This window comes from Pan troglodytes, chromosome 8 (assembly GCF_028858775.2).
Source record: "Pan troglodytes isolate AG18354 chromosome 8, NHGRI_mPanTro3-v2.0_pri, whole genome shotgun sequence".
Lineage (NCBI taxonomy): Eukaryota > Metazoa > Chordata > Mammalia > Primates > Hominidae > Pan > Pan troglodytes.
The window spans coordinates 81,192,161-81,210,115 of NC_072406.2; the positions used below are offsets into that span (position 1 = coordinate 81,192,161).

At 42.1% G+C, this 17,955-nt stretch overlaps 2 protein-coding genes and 1 pseudogene across 4 annotated transcripts in view; all 3 read left to right on the plus strand.

The window, feature by feature from the left end:
- DDX21 (DExD-box helicase 21) overlaps positions 1 to 3,646 on the plus strand; it is a 37,987-nt gene extending 34,341 nt beyond the window's left edge. For 2 of the 3 annotated variants that reach the window (XM_507825.9, XM_054659662.2), the window contains 2 exons: positions 110 to 154; positions 1,114 to 3,646. In XM_507825.9, the coding sequence (XP_507825.2) occupies positions 110 to 154; positions 1,114 to 1,383 (315 nt within the window). In that variant the 3' untranslated portion in view covers positions 1,384 to 3,646. The remainder of the gene's footprint in view (positions 1 to 109; positions 155 to 1,113) is intronic. The other variant, XM_009458595.5, reaches the window with a different exon arrangement.
- Positions 3,647 to 7,284: 3,638 nt separating this feature from the next.
- Positions 7,285 to 17,955, plus strand: part of KIFBP (kinesin family binding protein) — a 28,254-nt gene continuing 17,583 nt past the window's right edge. The window contains 1 exon segment of the mRNA NM_001280409.1: positions 7,285 to 7,806. Coding sequence (NP_001267338.1) covers positions 7,381 to 7,806 — 426 coding nt within the window. The 5' untranslated portion in view covers positions 7,285 to 7,380.
- LOC134807064 (mediator of RNA polymerase II transcription subunit 28-like) lies at positions 9,590 to 10,330 on the plus strand (annotated as a pseudogene).

The following is a 17,955-nucleotide window of genomic DNA, read 5'->3' on the forward strand; positions in this document are numbered from 1 at the left end:
TTTGCTTTATGTTTTTTGTTTTCTTTTTTTTAAAGAATACGTGGTCTTTTAAAGGGAGTATTTTTCATGTGCGTTGGTTGGATTAACTTCCATTTGCTTTGATTTCTAGGGTGTTTGCTTTGATGTACCTACCGCATCAGTAACAGAAATACAGGTATTCTTTTCCCTTAGATTTTAAAGTTAACGTACCTAAATTGTAGAATGTTAATTATGAAAATAGAGAATAATAGATTGGGAAACAATAGTTCTGGTTCCTTTAGTAAGAGATAATCGATAATTAAATTTTGGAATATTCCCCCCTAACTTTTTAATTCTGATATTTTTGTAGTTGAACCCACCTGGTTTCTGTATTTCCTTTATACAAAGTTGTGAACGATATCCAGCTCTCCCCACCCTTTAACACTTATATATGGTATATAGATTTTGTGTGTGTGTGTGTGTGTGCATGTGTGTGTGTGTTTTCAGACAGAGTCTCGCTCTGTCACCCAGGCTGGAGTGCAGTGGTGCAATCTCGGTTCACTGCTACCTCTGCCTCCCAGGTTCAAGCGATTCTCTTGCCTCAGCTTCCCAAGTAGCTGGGATTATAGGCCCATCACTACCCCCAGCTAATTTTTCGTATTTTTAGTAGAGACGGGGGTTTCGCCATGTTGGCCAGGCTGGTCTCGAACTCCTGACCGCGGGTGATCCACCCACCTCCCAAAGTGCTGGAATTACAGGCATGAGCCACCACGTCCAGCCTACAGGTTTTCATAGACATTTAAAGTTGTTACATCTTTATTCAATACTGTGAGAAATGTGTGCTTAATATATTTGTTTTATTACCTTTGGCTGTAGATACCCTGTAGCAATTGAGTTGAATAAATGGTTTAATAACTTAATAAATGAAGTAGTGATGAGGGCTATTTCTCATAATGAAACTATATTTTCCCACACTTCAGGGACACTGGCTTTTGGACCATGATGGGTGGCCAGTGTTATTTTTGACCAGTGACTTGTTAAGCACTTATGTTATCACCTTTTCTTTGAAGAAATGGCAAATATTTTGTTTTTCTCATGCTTTTTAAAAATTGAATACTAATTAAAGCACACAAAAACAAAACATTCTCTCAACAGGAGAAATGGCATGATTCACGACGCTGGCAGCTCTCTGTGGCCACAGAGCAACCAGAACTGGAAGGACCACGGGAAGGATATGGAGGCTTCAGGGGACAGCGGGAAGGCAGTCGAGGCTTCAGGGGACAGCGGGACGGAAACAGAAGATTCAGAGGACAGCGGGAAGGCAGTAGAGGCCCGAGAGGACAGCGATCAGGAGGTGGCAACAAAAGTAACAGATCCCAAAACAAAGGCCAGAAGCGGAGTTTCAGTAAAGCATTTGGTCAATAATTAGAAATAGAAGATTTATATAGCAAAAAGAGAATGATGTTTGGCAATATAGAACTGAACGTTATTTTTCATGCAAAGTTAAAAGCACATTGTGCCTCCTTTTGACCACTTGCCAAGTCCCTGTCTCTTTCAGACACAGACAAGCTTCATTTAAATTATTTCATCTGATCATTATCATTTATAACTTTATTGTTACTTCTTCATCAGTTTTTCCTTTTGAAAGGTGTATGAATTCATTACATTTTTATTCTAATGCATTATCTGTAGATTAGAAGATAAAATCAAGCATGTATCTGCCTATACTTCGTGAGTTCACCTGTCTTTATACTCAAAAGTGTCCCTTAATAGTGTCCTTCCCTGAAGTAAATACCTAAGGGAGTGTAACAGTCTCTGGAGGACCACTTTGAGCCTTTGGAAGTTAAGGTTTCCTCAGCCACCTGCCGAACAGTTTCTCATGTGGTCCTATTATTTGTCTACTGAGACTTAATACTGAGCAATGTTTTGAAACAAGATTTCAAACTAATCTGGGTTGTAATACAGTTTATACCAGTGTATGCTCTAGACTTGGAAGATGTAGTATGTTTGATGTGGATTACCTATACTTATGTTCGTTTTGATACATTTTTAGCTTCTCATTATAAGGTGATTAATGCTTTAGTGAATTCTTCATAGATAGTATATATAAAAGTACATTTTAATAGAAAGCCAGAGTTTTAAGGAATTTCACATGTATAAGGTGGCTCCATAGCTTTATTTGTAAGTAGGCTGGATAAATGGTGCTTAAATGGTAATGTACTCCACTTCTTCCTATTGGAAGATTAAAAGATTAACATTATTTACCAAGAAGGACTTAAGGGAGTAGGGGGCGCAGATTAGCATTGCTCAAGAGTATGTAAAAAAAAAAAAAAAAAAAAGAACCAAACCACTGGAAATAATCAAATGCAAAAAGGTAACAAATTCATAACTGGAGAGCAAAGAGAAGAACAAGTATGATTTGGATGATAAAGCATTGTTTTAATGGTGAAAACTTCACAGATCACTAATGTTTCTAGAGGTTAACTTCAAGTGGGCAAGCTGGGGTTTTTAGGTAGTCAGTGGCCTAGTTCCTAAAGCCACAGTATAGGATCTGTTAAACTGAATGTCTGTTGAAAGTTTGTTTTAGCTGCTTGGAGGCTTCCTTTTAAGACAAACTATATGTGATTAAGTTGTTTTGAGGGAACTGAAGAGCCTGATGTAGCCCCTGGCCAGATAACTGCCTGATTTCTCAGATATTATTTCTCTGGGAAACATTCTACATAGCACAGGAGCTTAAGAGTGGCATTATCTTCTCGCCTTAATTTCCAGAGATTATTTCTGTACTGAGAATCCTGGAACTACTATGCTAGGAAGTTTAAAGCCGCATGGTCTGTCTTGTTTTCATTTAATTATTGTGAATACCTAGAATCTTTCTAGGTCCTGATTTCTCTTGCTTAATCCAGTCTTTATCTCTAACTGCCCCTTATTTGATCACCATGTACTAGGAGCTCTGATAGCCAGCTCAGCTCCTAATCCTTGAGGCAACATTCTTTTTCTATTTGAACTTCAGTTCTGTCCTTGAATCCCGACTAGATATTTCTTGCCCTCTGGTCTCAGAATTCTCTTGGCTTTTATTCCTTGATCCACTTGCCAGTTTTATCACTTTACCCTTTTTCCTCATGGCTTTCCATCAAGCCATGGGTATTAGGTGACAGTGTAATTTATTAGATTCTGGTTTTGCCCAAATACTGGGCATGCTTTAATAACAACTGAACCATTTCATTATTTGGATAGGCATGGGTACCTTATCAAGCAGATTAAAAGGATATGGTACCCGTCCTTTAGAAAAGAACAGCTAAAACCTTGTTGTGGATTATGGATTTAGCCTAAAGAAAAATAATCTGGCATAAATTAAGAGTAAGAGGGAAGATTAATAGAAATTTCACTTCACATAACTTAAAACCTGGCTATTTCAATAAAGGACTAAAGTTTCTCCTGGATCCCAGAATTCAACCTGTATTTATAAATGTATAATGTATTTAGCTACTTTTTGGTTTAAATGAACTTGTTGGGTTAGCTTGGTAAATGTTATAATTTTTACTATTTTCTACAAAGAAAATATTTTCTAATTTAAGTTGGAGCTATCTGTGCAGCAGTTTCTCTACAGTTGTGCATAAATGTTTTTACTATAAAATGAGCTAATGTATAAAATACTGCTGTATACCATAATAAAGATAGTAATACTTGATTTTAGTGGCTTTTGTTTTCTAAAATGAAAATAGCTTGAAATATTTATTATAAAAATAATAAAAGCTAGATATAAAAATCTAAAGAGAAAAAAAACCAGTCACCCTTATCTAATATTTTAGTGAGCAGTCTTCCACATGTTCATTTATAAAATTGGAATTATTTGATTTTGTGTATTGCTTTTCCCCCCTCAACATGTTGTGCATAATTTTGTACAGGCTTACATGGACATTTTTGATGACATGTTTTCTTGTATGGATATGCCACTACACATTTAACCAGTACTCGATGTCCATGTTGGTTATTTCTAATTTTTCACCATTATAAACAACCCTAAAGTTAATATCCTCACATATGTGTTTGCATACTCGTCTGTCACCTTAGGATACGTTTTCTAAAGGTAGAACTACAGCTTTGAACTCCTAGGCTCAAGTGATCTTCCCTCTCAGCCTCCCAAGTAGCTGAGACTACAGGGGGGTACCACCAAACCTGGCTAATATTTAAATTTTTTATAGAGATGGAGTCTCATTCTGTTGACCAAGCTGTTTGTGAACCCCTGGCCTCAAGCAATCGTCCTGCCTTGGCCTCCCAAAGTGCTGGGATTATAGGTGTGAGCCACCATGCCCGCCCTCTTCTAATTATCTGTCATGAGATGGATCTCCAGTCATTGCATTGAGGTTTATGTATTTAATATATTTAGTGTTTTCCCTATACCGGGGCATGGATTTTTGTCTTTCTTTGAGACAGGGTCTCTATCTGTTACCCAGGATGGAGTTCAGTGGCATGATCATAGCTCACTGCAGCCTTGAACTCCTGGGCAATAATGACCCTCTTACTTCAGTCTCCTACTTAGCTAAGACTATAGGCATGTGCCGCCACACCTGGCCAATATTTCTTTAAAAATGTTTTTTGTAGAAAAATTAGCTGGGCATGGTGGCGGGCGCCTGTAGTCCCAGCTACTTGGGAGGCTGAGGCAGGTGAATGGCGTGAACCCGGGAGGCAGAGTTTGCAGTGAGCTGAGATCGTGCCACTGCACTCCAGCCTGGGTGACAGAGCAAGACTGTCTCAAAAAAAAAAATGTTTTTTGTAGAGCCAGGGATCTCACTATATTGTCCAGGCTGGTGAATTTTTGTCCATTTTTTACTGCTGAATTCCCAGCACCTACAACAGTGCTGGCAAATAATAGATAACTAAATATTGAACAGGTGAACAAATTTTTTTTTTTTTTTTTTGAGACAGGGTCTCACTCTGCTACCCAGGCTGGTGTGCAGTGGCTTGATCACAGCTCACCGCAGCCTCCAACTGCCAGGTTCAGGTGATCTCCCATGTCAGCCTCCTGAGTAGCTGGGACTACAGGCATCCACCACCATGCCTGTCTAATTTTTGTATTTATTTATTTATTTTTTTGTAGATACGGGGTTTCGCCATGTTGCCCAGGCTGGTCTTGAACTCCTGGGCTCAATTGATCCCGCGACCTCGGCCTCCCAAAGTGCTAGGATTACAGGTGTGAGCCACTGCGCCTGGCCCAAATCATTTTAAATGTACTGGGAGATGCACTGATAGGAGGCCAAACTGGCAGCAGGACTGCCTGTTAGAAGTAATCAGATGATGGTGGCCTAAACTAATGGAGATAAAAAGATGTACACAGAGCTCTTTAGGAGGTGGACTAAGCAGTACTATCTGGTTTTAGGTTTAATGACAGAAGAGGCCTGGTGCAGTGGCTCATGCCTGTAATCACAGTACTTTGGGAGGCCAAGGCAGGCAGATTACTTCAGGTCAGGAGTTCGAGACCAGTATGGCCAACATGGTGAACACCCCCCCAACCCCGTCTCTACCAAAAATACAAAAATTAGCTAGGTGTGGTGGTGCACACCTGTAATCCCAACTACTCAGGAGGTTGAGGTTGCAGTGAGCTGAGACCATGCCAGTGCACTCCAGCCTGGGCAACAAAGCAAGACTCCGTCTCAAAAAAAAAAAAAAAAAAAAAAAAAGAATGACAGAACAGGCTGGGCTTGGTAATCCCAGCACTTTAGGGGGCTGAGGTGGGAGGATTGCTTGATAAGCCTGGGCAACATGGCAAGGCCCCATCTCTACCAAAAAAAAAAAAAAAATGCAGGAAATCAGCCTGGTGGATGGTGGTGCCATTCACTGACATGTAGAACTGCAAATGTGGCAAATTTGGTATGGGAAGGAAGGGGCATGTGAAGAGGAAGATCATTTAGACTTGAACATACTGATACACAGCAGCTATTGAAACATTCAGGTGTGATTGTTGTAGCTGGATGTTGGATATTCCAGTCTGGAGCTCTGGAGAGCCATCTGGCCTGGAGACAAAGTGGGAGTGAGCAGCGTGTTTAATGATAGACCTGGAAATGGATGAGATCTCCCAGGGATAAGGTTTAGGAAGGACTTTCTAGGAGCATTAACACTTAAAGGATAGACGTTTAATTTTATTTATTCTTCAGAATAATTCTGTCGAGGTAAGTAGTATCATTCAGATTTTACTGTGGGAAACCTGAAGCTTAAAAAAGTTAACTTGTCAATAAGAAAGCTGGTCGGTCTGAGGTTCAAACCATATGTCTATGAGCTCCCAAAATCAATGCTCCTTTGTATGTCTCAAAGCACTGTACACAGCTGGTGCTTAATAGTTAAAATCTTCTATCACCCCTCCCCATTTGACTTGATAACTTAGGAAGGTAAAAGGCATGAGGCGGCTTTCCCACTTGTTACCTTGGGCAGTTGTACAGATTCCTACAACCTGTATTTCAGGGTCGAAGTGAAAATATTTGTCTATCACTGAGTGTTTTGTATATTTATGGCTCTCGATCAAGAGATTATGTGTCAATGATAATAATCAGCTCTTGGCTACATTTCAATTTTTTTTCTTTTACTTTTAAGTTCTGGGATACATGTGCAGAACATGCAGGTTTGTTACATAGGTATACATGTGCCATGGTGGTTTGCTGCACCTATCAACCTGTCAGCTAAGTTTTATGCCCCGCATACATTAGGTATTTGTTCTAATGCTCGTGTTTTCTTTTTTTCTGAGGCAGTCTCGCTCACTGTAACCTCCACCTCTTGGGCTCAAGCCATCCTTCCGCCTCAGCCTCCATGGTAGCTGGGACTACAGTCGCGCGCCACCACGCCCGGCTAATTTTTTTTTAAAAATTATGTAGAGATGGGTCTTGCTATGTTGCCCACTCCAGTGGGCATCCCAAAATGTTACTGGCATCCCAAAATGTTAGGATTGCAGATGTGAGCCACTGCGCCTGGCCTTTTTAAAAAAAAGTTTTATCCAGTGACAGGCTGGGCTATACACTTAATGTCTAAAGGTTTTTGCCTTTCAGTTCATATCAACGCGAGTAAAGTTAGCTAGCTATGTTTGTAAACAATATTCCGATATGCTTCGTTAAAGTAAGCCGATATTAAACATTTATATAAATCCATCCTCCCAGGGTCAATCTGGAGATAAACTCACCGCTGCAGGGGGTGGGGAAGGAGGTGGGAACACGCTCATTGACAACTTCATTTCCATGAGAATGGTTGCTGTGGTGATTGCTGCGTCTTCCCATTGGTCATTGCCGAGCGTATTGCGGTTCTCCGTGAGGGTTATATTGGTTCCCATTCCACAGCGGCCGCAACGTGTCGAGAGCCGTAAGTAAAGTGTCGCAAAGCAGAAGGAAGGCGGGAGTCCCGACTGCAAACATTGAGGAAAGCCAGGCAGTAGAGGCCGCTATGGCGAACGTTCCGTGGGCAGAGGTCTGCGAGAAATTCCAGGCGGCGCTCGCTCTGTCGCGGGTGGAACTGCATAAAAATCCGGAGAAGGAACCGTACAAGTCCAAATACAGCGCCCGGGCGCTACTGGAAGAGGTCAAGGCGCTGCTCGGCCCTGCGCCTGAGGACGAGGATGAGCGGCCTGAGGCCGAGGACGGCCCGGGTGCCGGTGACCACGCCCTGGGGCTGCCGGCTGAGGTGGTGGAGCCCGAGGGGCCCGTCGCCCAGCGAGCGGTGAGGCTGGCAGTCATCGAGTTCCACCTCGGGGTGAACCACATCGACACGGAGGAGCTGTCGGCGGGGGAGGAGCACCTGGTGAAATGCCTGCGGCTGCTGCGCAGGTACCGGCTCTCGCACGACTGCGTCTCTCTCTGCATCCAGGCGCAGGTGAGAGCGAGCCCGGCCAGGCCGGCCCCTGTTGGCAAATGGCGAGGGATGGGGAGGAGCCCCTGCCAAGGCCAAGGGCAGACGTTGTAAGGCGCAATTCGTCCCCACGTTTTTGTAGCTCTGGACTGAGTCCCAAAGAGCGTCTGTGGTCTTCAAAAAAGCCAGTCTTATGGACTTATTGCCTTGTAACTAGATCTCCCACAGTCGGCCGTCCCCAGACTCCGTGTCCACCCTCGTCGCCCACACCAATATCGCTTGCTGCTGCTTCACTTAGACGTGGCGATGCATTGGTGTCCGAGACCCTCCTACATCGTCATGCGCTTTCCTCTCCACCAGTCCAACTCCTGTTCATTCTGTTAAGAAAATCCAAAGTAATTTAAATCTTAACGTCTCAAGGAAATGACAATGACCGCAGTACATTCTTTTTTGGTTTTGTTTTGTTTTTGTTTTTTTCTTAGAGATGGGGTCTCACTGTGTCGCCCAGGTTCGAGTTAAGTGGCACCATCATAGCTCATTGCAGCTTCCACCTCTTGGGCTCAAGCAGTCCTCCTGCCTCAGCCTTCATAGTAGCTGGGACCACAGGCGCATGCCACCATTCTTGGTAATTTTTAAAATTTTCTGTAGAGATGGGGGTCTCACTATATTGCCCAGGCTGGTCTTGAACTCCTGGACTCAAGTGATCCTTTTGGCTCACCTTCTCAAAGTGCTGGGATTACAGGCCTGAGCCGCTGTGCCTGGCTCGGAATACATTCTTAATTCAAAATAAAATGTCCAAAATCTGCAGCTTCCTTTCTTACCAAATTCATTTGTTTGCATCTTAGGGAATTCTTCCCCATTCTTGAAAACCTATCTCAAGAATCACTTCCTTTAGTATTAATAACTTTCTTGGGACCATTTTGGGCCAAACTGATCTCTCCCTCCTGCCTTTGAATTCTTATAATACTTTTTGTTTCCCATTTATATGGTACTTGGTTTCTTAAATAAATCTGGGCAGGGCACAGTGGCTCCCCTCTGTAATCCCAGCATTTTGGGAGGCCGAAGTGGGAGGATGGCGTGAGGTCAGGAGTTCAAGACCAGCCTGGGCAACAAAGTGAGACTCTGTCTCTTAAAAAAAAAAAAAACAAACAAAAAAACCCCACAAAACTAGCCAGGCATGGTGGTACACGCCTGTAGTCTTAGCTGCTGGGGAGGCTAGGTTGAGCTGGGAGGATCACTTGAGCCCCTGGAGGAGCCATGATCATGCCACTGCAACTGCAGTCTGGGTGACAGAGCAAGACCTTTTCTCAACAACAACAAAATCCACATCAATATTCTAAAGTAATATTGGTCAACACCTGTGAAAAGAAGGGGTGAAAAAAAGAAAAATACTTTAAAAAGTTAAAATAATATTGGGACAGGTGAACATGGATGTTTATCACAGCAGTGTTGATTATTAAAGAAGGAAAATCGCAGGGCTGAGGCAGGAGGATCGCTTGAGCCCAGGAGGTCAAGGCTGCAGTGAGCCAAGATTGTATCACTGCACTCCAGCCTGTGCAACAGAGTGAGACCCTGTCTCAAAAAGCAAAGAAAAGGAAAACAATATAAATGTCAGTAGGAATATGATTAAATTCCGTTACATCCAAACAGAAGAACAGTACACAATTATTAAAAATAATAATTTATATTAACAAAAATTGGCAATATGAAGAGGGAGGAAGAAGACTATAAGCCATATTTAGAATTATGTAGAAAAGGCCGGATGTGGTGGCTCACACTTGTAATCCTAGCACTTTGGAGGCTGGGATGAGATGATCACTCGAGCTTAGGAGTTCAAGACCAGCCTGGGCACATAGTGACACCTCATCGCTACTAAAAATAAGAAAAAAAAATTATTCCAGGCATGGCTGCTTTGCTAGGCAGTATGTTCTTTGGGCAGCCATCGGGGCCCCAACCACCACCGGGGCTCTGGGGCCAGGCTTCCCTTACTTACCAGCAGCTCCGGGGGCTCTGAGACCTTCTAACAGTACTTTGGTGGATGACATGGAGTCATCTTTCCAGACTTGCTTTGCCTCTCCGTTAAGTCAGGACTATGTCAATGGCAGCAATCAGGAAGAAATTGGAACTGGTGTTGATCGGTGTATACACAAGTTTCTGGATATTGCAAGACAGAATATTTCTTTCCTACAAAAAAGATTGCAATTATCTGTCCAGAAACCAGAGCAAGTTATCAATGAGGATGTCGATGTCTCCGAACTAAGAAATGAATAACATCGGAGACACGCACTGGTCCAGAAGCACTTGACAAAGCTAAGGCATTGGCAGCAAGTGCTGGAGGTCATCACGTGCAGTACAAAAAGCTAGCTGACATCCATCAAGGCTCCTTGGTCTACCTTGAGCAGGCATTCAATATCCCTGCACTTCTGAAGTGCACCTGAGCAAAAGGGTAAAGGCTGTGGGCCTGAGAGTGGGCTGGTGTGGGAGAGCCCCATGCAGATGGTTTGCCACACATCCCTTCTTGTAGACTTGGCATTTTGGAAGAACTCTTTGACAGAGAATGAGTTGATTTTAGTTTTATGCTCCCACCTAAAATTTTTTCACTATTTTTATAAGATGTTAATTTCTTGAGTACTTTATTTATAACATGCCTGTACCTTGGGTAAACCAAGTAAACTTTTTTTTGTCTTAGGCAAAGTTTAGACTGTTCGTATGATGATACACTTTCTTTTTTATGTGGGTTTTTTTTTTTTTGCTTGTTTTTTATTTTTATTTTTATTTTTGAGACAGAATCTTCCTCTGTTGCCCAGGCTACATAGCAGTGGCACCTTCACAGCTCATTGCAACTTCCACCCTCCTGGCTTAAGCGATCCTTCCACCTCAGCCTCCCAAATAGCTGGGACCACAGGTGCATGCCACCATGCCCAGCTAATTTTTGTATTTTTAGAGAGACGGTGTTTCACCATGTTGCTCGGGCTGGTCTCGAACTACTGAGCTCAGGCAATTCTACCCACCCCAGCCTCCCAAAGTGTTGGGATTACCAGTATAAGCCACCGTGCCTGGCCTTTTAAAAATTTTTGCATGACTTTTCATCTTTTTATGTGTGTTTCCCATTTGTTTGATATGAGGGAAAAATTTCTAATAGCTTGAGAATCAAGGGGATGGGGATTTGGTTGTAGGCATTTTATAATAATTAACCCCTTAGCAGTGGTGTAGAAAAATAGGTAAATTTTTTGTTTCAAGACTTAAAACTACCTCAAGAAGAACAATCTAATGTAACAGTATTTGTAACGCTTCCAGAGGTCTCAGATGAGGAATTTTTTTGTAAATGGGTTGGAAGAAGATTAAAATATCCTGGGTTAGCGTAGTAACATTACAGTAGGATCCTTAGGTTGATGCTGACTTTTGTTTGGGGTAAGTTTATATTTTGTGTGGTGTTTGTTTACTTTTTTTGAAGAGGAGGATGTAGTAGGAGCAGTGTTACAAATCAGTTTAAGTAATGGAGTAGACCCTGTTGTCAGTGGGGCATAGATGAGTTATGAGGGCTAAAGCTTGCTCTGATGGTCTCTTTTTGTTTTGTTTTCTTTGCTTTTATCTTTTGTTTTACATTTGGGGAGGGGAGAGATTTTCCATTAAGGAAGGTTATTGCTAGTGGATTTGATTCCAAGGGCCTGGGGTGTCACAGTAGGGTTGGGGAGGGGCTGCAGGGTGATCCTTGGCTACTGAACCTCCACAGAGAGCATGTGGTGCCCCTGCCCTTTCAAGATAATTTACTCTCTTGTTAGTTTTGCAGGCCACCTCAGATTCTCTGTTGAATTGCTGTTAAGAAATACAGACCAGTGTTGTTTCTGGGCTCTTGTTGGGTGAGGTTTTCCTGAGTTTTATGTCTCTTCTTAGTTCACATCGTGTTACCCAGAACACATGCTTCACTGTCTTCTGAACAGGCAGTACTCCTGTGGCTCTGTGTCTTGGCTTGTTTAGTTTTTTTCAGCCTTGAAGGCTCCTTCCCACACTTACTGACATCCACTCATGTTCCTGGTATGACCTGGATTGCTGCCTGGTCCCTGCAACCTCCCAATGCCCTTTCTGCTGCATTCCCAGAGCACAGGACTTTTCTCTTTTCTACTGACCTTGCTTGGTTCTCCCTTGTGGGTTAGTAATTTCTGTCTGTCTCTTTGCCCCTCACTAATTGTTCACCCATGAGAATTAGGTATTATTCCTTTTAAATATACAGGGACCATATAGTCTTTATCTTTTATACATGATACTTATTACTCAGTTTTGTGTGTGCAAGGTATCTGGCACATGGACCTGTGATTAGTAGCCTGAGGTCAACAAATCTCAGTTAGAATGCGTAGGTTAAACAAAGCTTTTTTTTTTTTATTTAATTTAATTTTATCTTTATAGAGATGGGGTCTCACTATATTGACCAGGCTGGTCTCAAACTCCTGGCCTCAAGTGATCCTCACATCTCGGCTTCCCAAAGTGCAAGGATTATGGGCATGAGCCACTGAGCCCAGCCTAAACAAAGCTTTTAAAAGCTCCTGCAACCTCAAGGTTGTTAACCTGGTCATCTCATGGTAATTAGAAACTCTGATTGGCTGCTTTAGATTTCTTGATTAAAAACCTAAGTAAACTGATGAAGTTTTAGGCATTCTTTCAAAGGTTTCTCAGTGAAAAGATTGGGAACTATTCTATTTGGTGCTTTGTGAAAATATTTTGAATTAGTATATGTGCCAGTTATTGCCATTTCTTAAGTCCAGAATGTTTTTCTGGTCAAATAAATAGCAGTTTTTCAAAAACAAAAATTAGCTGCGTGTGGTGGCATGCATGTGTAGTCCCAGCTACTCAGGAGGCTGTGGGAGGACTGCTTAAGCCTGGGAGATCAAGGCTGCAGTAAGCTAAGATGGTGTCACTGCACTCCAGCCTGGGTGACAGAGTAAGACCCTGTCTCAGAAAAAAAAAAAATTTGTAGAATGATCCTATTTTTGTATAAGACTAAGTATATACACACACACACACTTACATTATATATACACATATAGTAAAAAGTTTATATACATGTGAATATATACAAATACGTATATATGTGTGTGTATATGGAAGAGTTTTGCAAGTATCAGTTAATGGGAATTCATGATATTCTAACTGCTTTGTCTTAATCTGGTGTCTTCTCCTTGGGGAACTACAGAACTTGGCTCTATATTATTTATCAAAAGAGATTGATATTACATTAGATTATCAAGAGATTTCTGTCTTCTCTGGGTTCCAGTGCCTTAGGAATAATTTTTATCTGGTATTCCTTCTGATCCTTGTTATCACCAGTACACACTGGCACTACCATCTTGATTACTTCACTTTAGTAAAATTTCCTAGGAAATTAGTAGATTGCTGTCCCCACTCCAGGTTATATATGTATAGGAGTACTTTTTGTTGTTATTGTTCACAGATTCATTGAGTTGCAATTGGCATATAATAAACTGCACATATTTTTAAGGGTACAGTTTGATGAGTTTTGACATATATATTTATACCTGTGAAACAATCACTGCAATCAAGGTATGAACATATCTGTCACCACCAAAAGTTTTCTTGTGCTCCTTTGTAGTCCCTCCCTCTCTCCTATATTCTTTTCCTCCCTTCTGCTTGCCCCCAACCCTGCATTTTGTAGAATTTTATTTTATTTTAGAGACAGGGTCTTACTATGTTGCCTAGGCTGGCCTCAAACTCCTGGGATCATGTGAACCTTTCACCTCAGCCTCCTGAATAGCTGGGACTATGTAGAAATTTTATTTTATTTTTGAAGACGGGGTCTGGCTCTGTCACCCAGGCTGGAGTGCAGTGGTGGGATTTTGGCTCACTGCAACCTCTGCTTTCTGGGCTCAAGCCATCCTCCCACCTCAGCCTCCTAAGTAGCTGAGACTACAGGGTCACACCACCACGCCCAGCTAATTTTTGTATTTTTTGTAGAGGCAGGGTTTCACCATGTTGCCCAGGCCTCAAGTGATTCGCCTGCGTTGGCCTCCCAAAGTGCTGGGATTACAGGTATGTGCCACTGTACCCAGCCTATGTAGAATTTTATATAAATGAAATCATATTGTATATACTCTTGTTTTGGTATACCTTTTTTCCACTCAACATCGTTATTTCATTCTGTATCTACTGAGCTGATCGTGTCTTTTCCTTTTCAGTCTGTTAATAGGGTGGATTACATTGATTTTTGTAAATGTTAAACTAATCTTGCATTCCTGGGATAAACTCCATTTGGTCGTAACGTATTCTTTTTATATGTTGTTGAACTGAATTCACTAAATTTTTGTTTAAAATCTTTGCATCTGTGTTCATGAAGGATTTCAGTCTGTAGTTTTCTTGTTATATCTTTGTTTAATATGAGATGGGAAGTGTACTGTCCTTTTCTCTTTTCTGGAAGTGTTTGTGTAGTGTTGGTGTTAAACTTCATTACATGTTTGGCAGAATTTACCAGTAATACTTTTTTAGCTGTTTTTATTTTATATTTTACTTTTCTCCTTACCTAGTTTGATAGTGGCAAGGATATGATATGTGAAAGATGCAAGACCTTCCATTGTAGCTTTTCTACCCTTAGTAGGATTTATATTGTATTTAAAGAATAATTCACATAAAGGCTGGGCATGGTACCTCATGGCTGTAATCCCAGCACTTTGGGAGGCCAAGGCGGGTGGATCACTTGAGGTCAGGAGTTTGAGATCAGCCTGGCCAACATGGTGAAACCCCGTCTCTACTAAAAATACAAAAATTAGCCAGGTGTGGTAGCAGGTGCCTGTAATCCCAATTGCTCAGGAGGCTGAGGCACAAGAATCGCTAGAACCCGGGAGGCGGAGGTTGCAGTGAGCCAAGATCATGTCACAGCACTCCAGACTGGGCAACAGAGCAAGACTCTATCTCAAAAAAAAAATGGTAATAATAATTCAAATAAAATGTCAATAGTGATTATCTCTGTGGAGTCAAGCTTTAAAAAAAAAATCCAAAACACCAAACCTAATTTAATTTTAAAAATAAAGGTGGGCCGGGTGTGGTGGCTGACGCCTGTAATCCCAGCATTTTGGGAGGCTGAGGTGGGTGGATCACCTGAGGTCAGGAGTTCAAGACAAGCCTGGCCAACATGGCAAAACCCCGTCTCTACTAAAAATACAAAAATTAGCTGGGCGTGATGTTGGGTGCTTGCAATCCCAGCTACTCTGGAAGCTGAGGCAGGAGAATAGCTTGAACCTGGGAGGTAGAGGTTGCAGTGAGTTGAGATTGTGCCACTGCACTCCAGCCTGGGCGACAAGAGGGAAACTCTCAAAAAAATAAATAGGCTGGGTGTGGTGGCTCACGCCTGTAATCCCAGCACTTTGGGAGGCTGAGGTAGGTGGATTGCCTGAGGTCAGCAGTTCGAGACCAGCCTGGCCAACATGGTGAAACCCCGTCTCTACTAAAAATACAAAAATTAGCCGGGCATGGTGGCGCATGTCTGTAATCCCAGTTACCCAGGAGGCTGAGGCAGGAGAATCGCTTGAACCCAGGAGGTGGAGGTTGCAGTGAACCAAGATCGTGCCACTGCACTCCAGCCTGGGCAACAGAGTGAGAGACTGTCTCAAAAAATAAAATAAAATAAAATAAAAAATATTTTGGCCAGGCACAGTGGCTCATGCCTGTAATCCCAAGACTTTGGGAGGCTGAGACTTGAGTCCAGGAGTTTGAGACCAGCCTGGACAACATAGTGAGACTTTGTCTCTATTTGAAGAAAAATAAAATAAAAGTGATTTGATCATTCCACTGGAACATAGCACTTTGGTCTTCGGGCTTTACAAAATATATCCATTGTATATATATATTTTTAAGTGACTTGATCAGCCCTCAGTATCCAGGACTATAGGTCATACTGATAATGTTTTGAGATTGGATAGTTCTCTCCTCTATGTTACTTATGAGGTCCTTTCCAGGACCTCATTAAACTACATAAGTAATAGAGGCTTGACATAATAGAGGACCTTATTAAACCTCATAAGTAATAGAGACTTGAAGGGTGATATGGTTTGGCTCTGTGTCCCCACCCAAATCTCATGTTGAATTGTGATCTTCAGTCTTGGAGGAGAAGCCTGGTGGGAGGTGACTGGATCATGGGGGTGGATTTCGCCTTGCTGTTCTCATGAGATCTGGTTGTTTGAAAGTGTATAGCACTTCCTTCTTTGCTCTCTCCCCTTCCTACTCCAGCCATGTAGAATGTTTGGGCTTCCCCTTCACCTTTTGCCGTGATTGTAAGTTTCCCGAGGCCTCCCCAGCCATACCTCCTGTACAGCCTGTGGAACTGTGAGCCAATTAAACCTCTTTTCTTTATAAAGTATCTAGTCTCAGGTAGTTCTTTATAGCAATATGAGAATGAACTAATAGAAAGGGCTCTGCCTTCCTAATAACTTACTGATTGTAATTTCCTGATCTTAGACCTACAGGCCACCTTTTCCTTACTCTTTAGTTCAACTTATTTCTCCTTTGATGATAGACAGTGCTTGGGAAACTCCTTTGACCATAACACCAGTAATCCCCACTGCAGCACACTGCAACTAACCTAGGTAGTCTAGAGACTCATCTAGTACCAGAAACTGGTTAGTCACACTCTATTTTTGGGACAGGGTTGTGTTTGGCCTGCTATATTCAGGGTAGACTATGCCACAGAAAGCAACAATTCTTGGTATGTGACAAATCTGAAACCATGAAACCATGATTGTAAGTTTCCCGAGGCCTCCCCAGCCATACCTCCTGTACAGCCTGTGGAACTGTGAGCCAATTAAATTTCTTTTCTTTATAAAGTATCTAGTCTCAGGTAGTTCTTTATAGCAATATGAGAATGGACTAATACAAAGGGCTCTGCCTTCCTAATAACTTACTGATTGGTCATGTTACATGTTAGTCAGGCTGGTCTTGAACTCCTGACCCCGTGATCTGCCCGCTTCAGCCTCCCAAAGTGCTGGGATTACAGGCGTGAGCCACTGCACCCGGCCCAAAAGATTTTTAAAACAAAATGTGTGATATAGTAATATATATGCTTCTTTATTGACACATTATATAATGTGTCTAATATCTATGATGATTTTAAAGTAATGATGAGCATAAATGATATTTTGAGATATCTGCAAACTAGCATAATAGAAAGGTTTTTTTTTTCATTTCTATTGTTCACAAAGTCCCAGGTCCTATAATACTGCTACAATTTATTTCCTGTGTTCATAATGAAAAGAAATGCTGTATTTTAATAGGAGATTGGTGAAAAGAAATTTGTATTTTTTTCCCTGTCCAAATTCATGGACTCTGAATTCTCTTTATGGATGCCTTGGGGATCCTTAGACTTGAGGTTAAGAATTTCTGCATTAAAAACTTCCTTCCCTAGTGGCAAAAGATGGTAGAAGGCCAGCCTCAGAAGTATCCTTGTGCCTGAAGGACTGACTATTCCAAGGGAAGTGAGGTAGACTAACCCCACTACATACATACATACATACATATATATATATATATTTTTTTTTTTTTTTTTTTTTTTTTGAGACAGAGTCTCAATCTGTAGCCCAGGCTGGAGTGCAGTGGCACGATCTCGGCTCACTGTAACCTCCACCTCCTGGGTTCAAGCAATTCTTCTGCCTCAGCCTCCCAAGTAGTTGGGATTACAGGCATCTGCCACCACACTCGGCTAAATTTTTTTTGTATTTTTCAGTAGAGATGGGGTTTCACCATGTTGGCCAGGCTGGTCTTGAACTCCTGACCTCAAGTGATCTGCCTACTTCAGCCTCCCAAAGTGCTGGGATTACAGGTGTGAGCCACTGTGCCGGGCCCATATATATAATTTTTTGGTTTTGGTTTTGTTTTTGAGACAGAGTCTTGCTCCATCACCCAGGTAGGAGTGCAATGGCACGATCTTGGCTCACTGCAACCTCTGCCTCCCAGGTTCAGGCAGTTCTCGTGCCTCAGCCCCCCAAGCAGCTGGGATTACAGGTGCACGCCACCACTCCCGGCTAATTTTTATGTTTTTAGTAGAGATGGGGTTTCACCATTTTGGCCAGGCCAGTCTTGAACTTCTCGCCTCAAGTGATCTGCCTGCCTCGGCCTCCCAAAGTGCTAGAATTACAGGCGTGAGCCACCATGCCTGGCCTATTTCTTTTTTTTTTT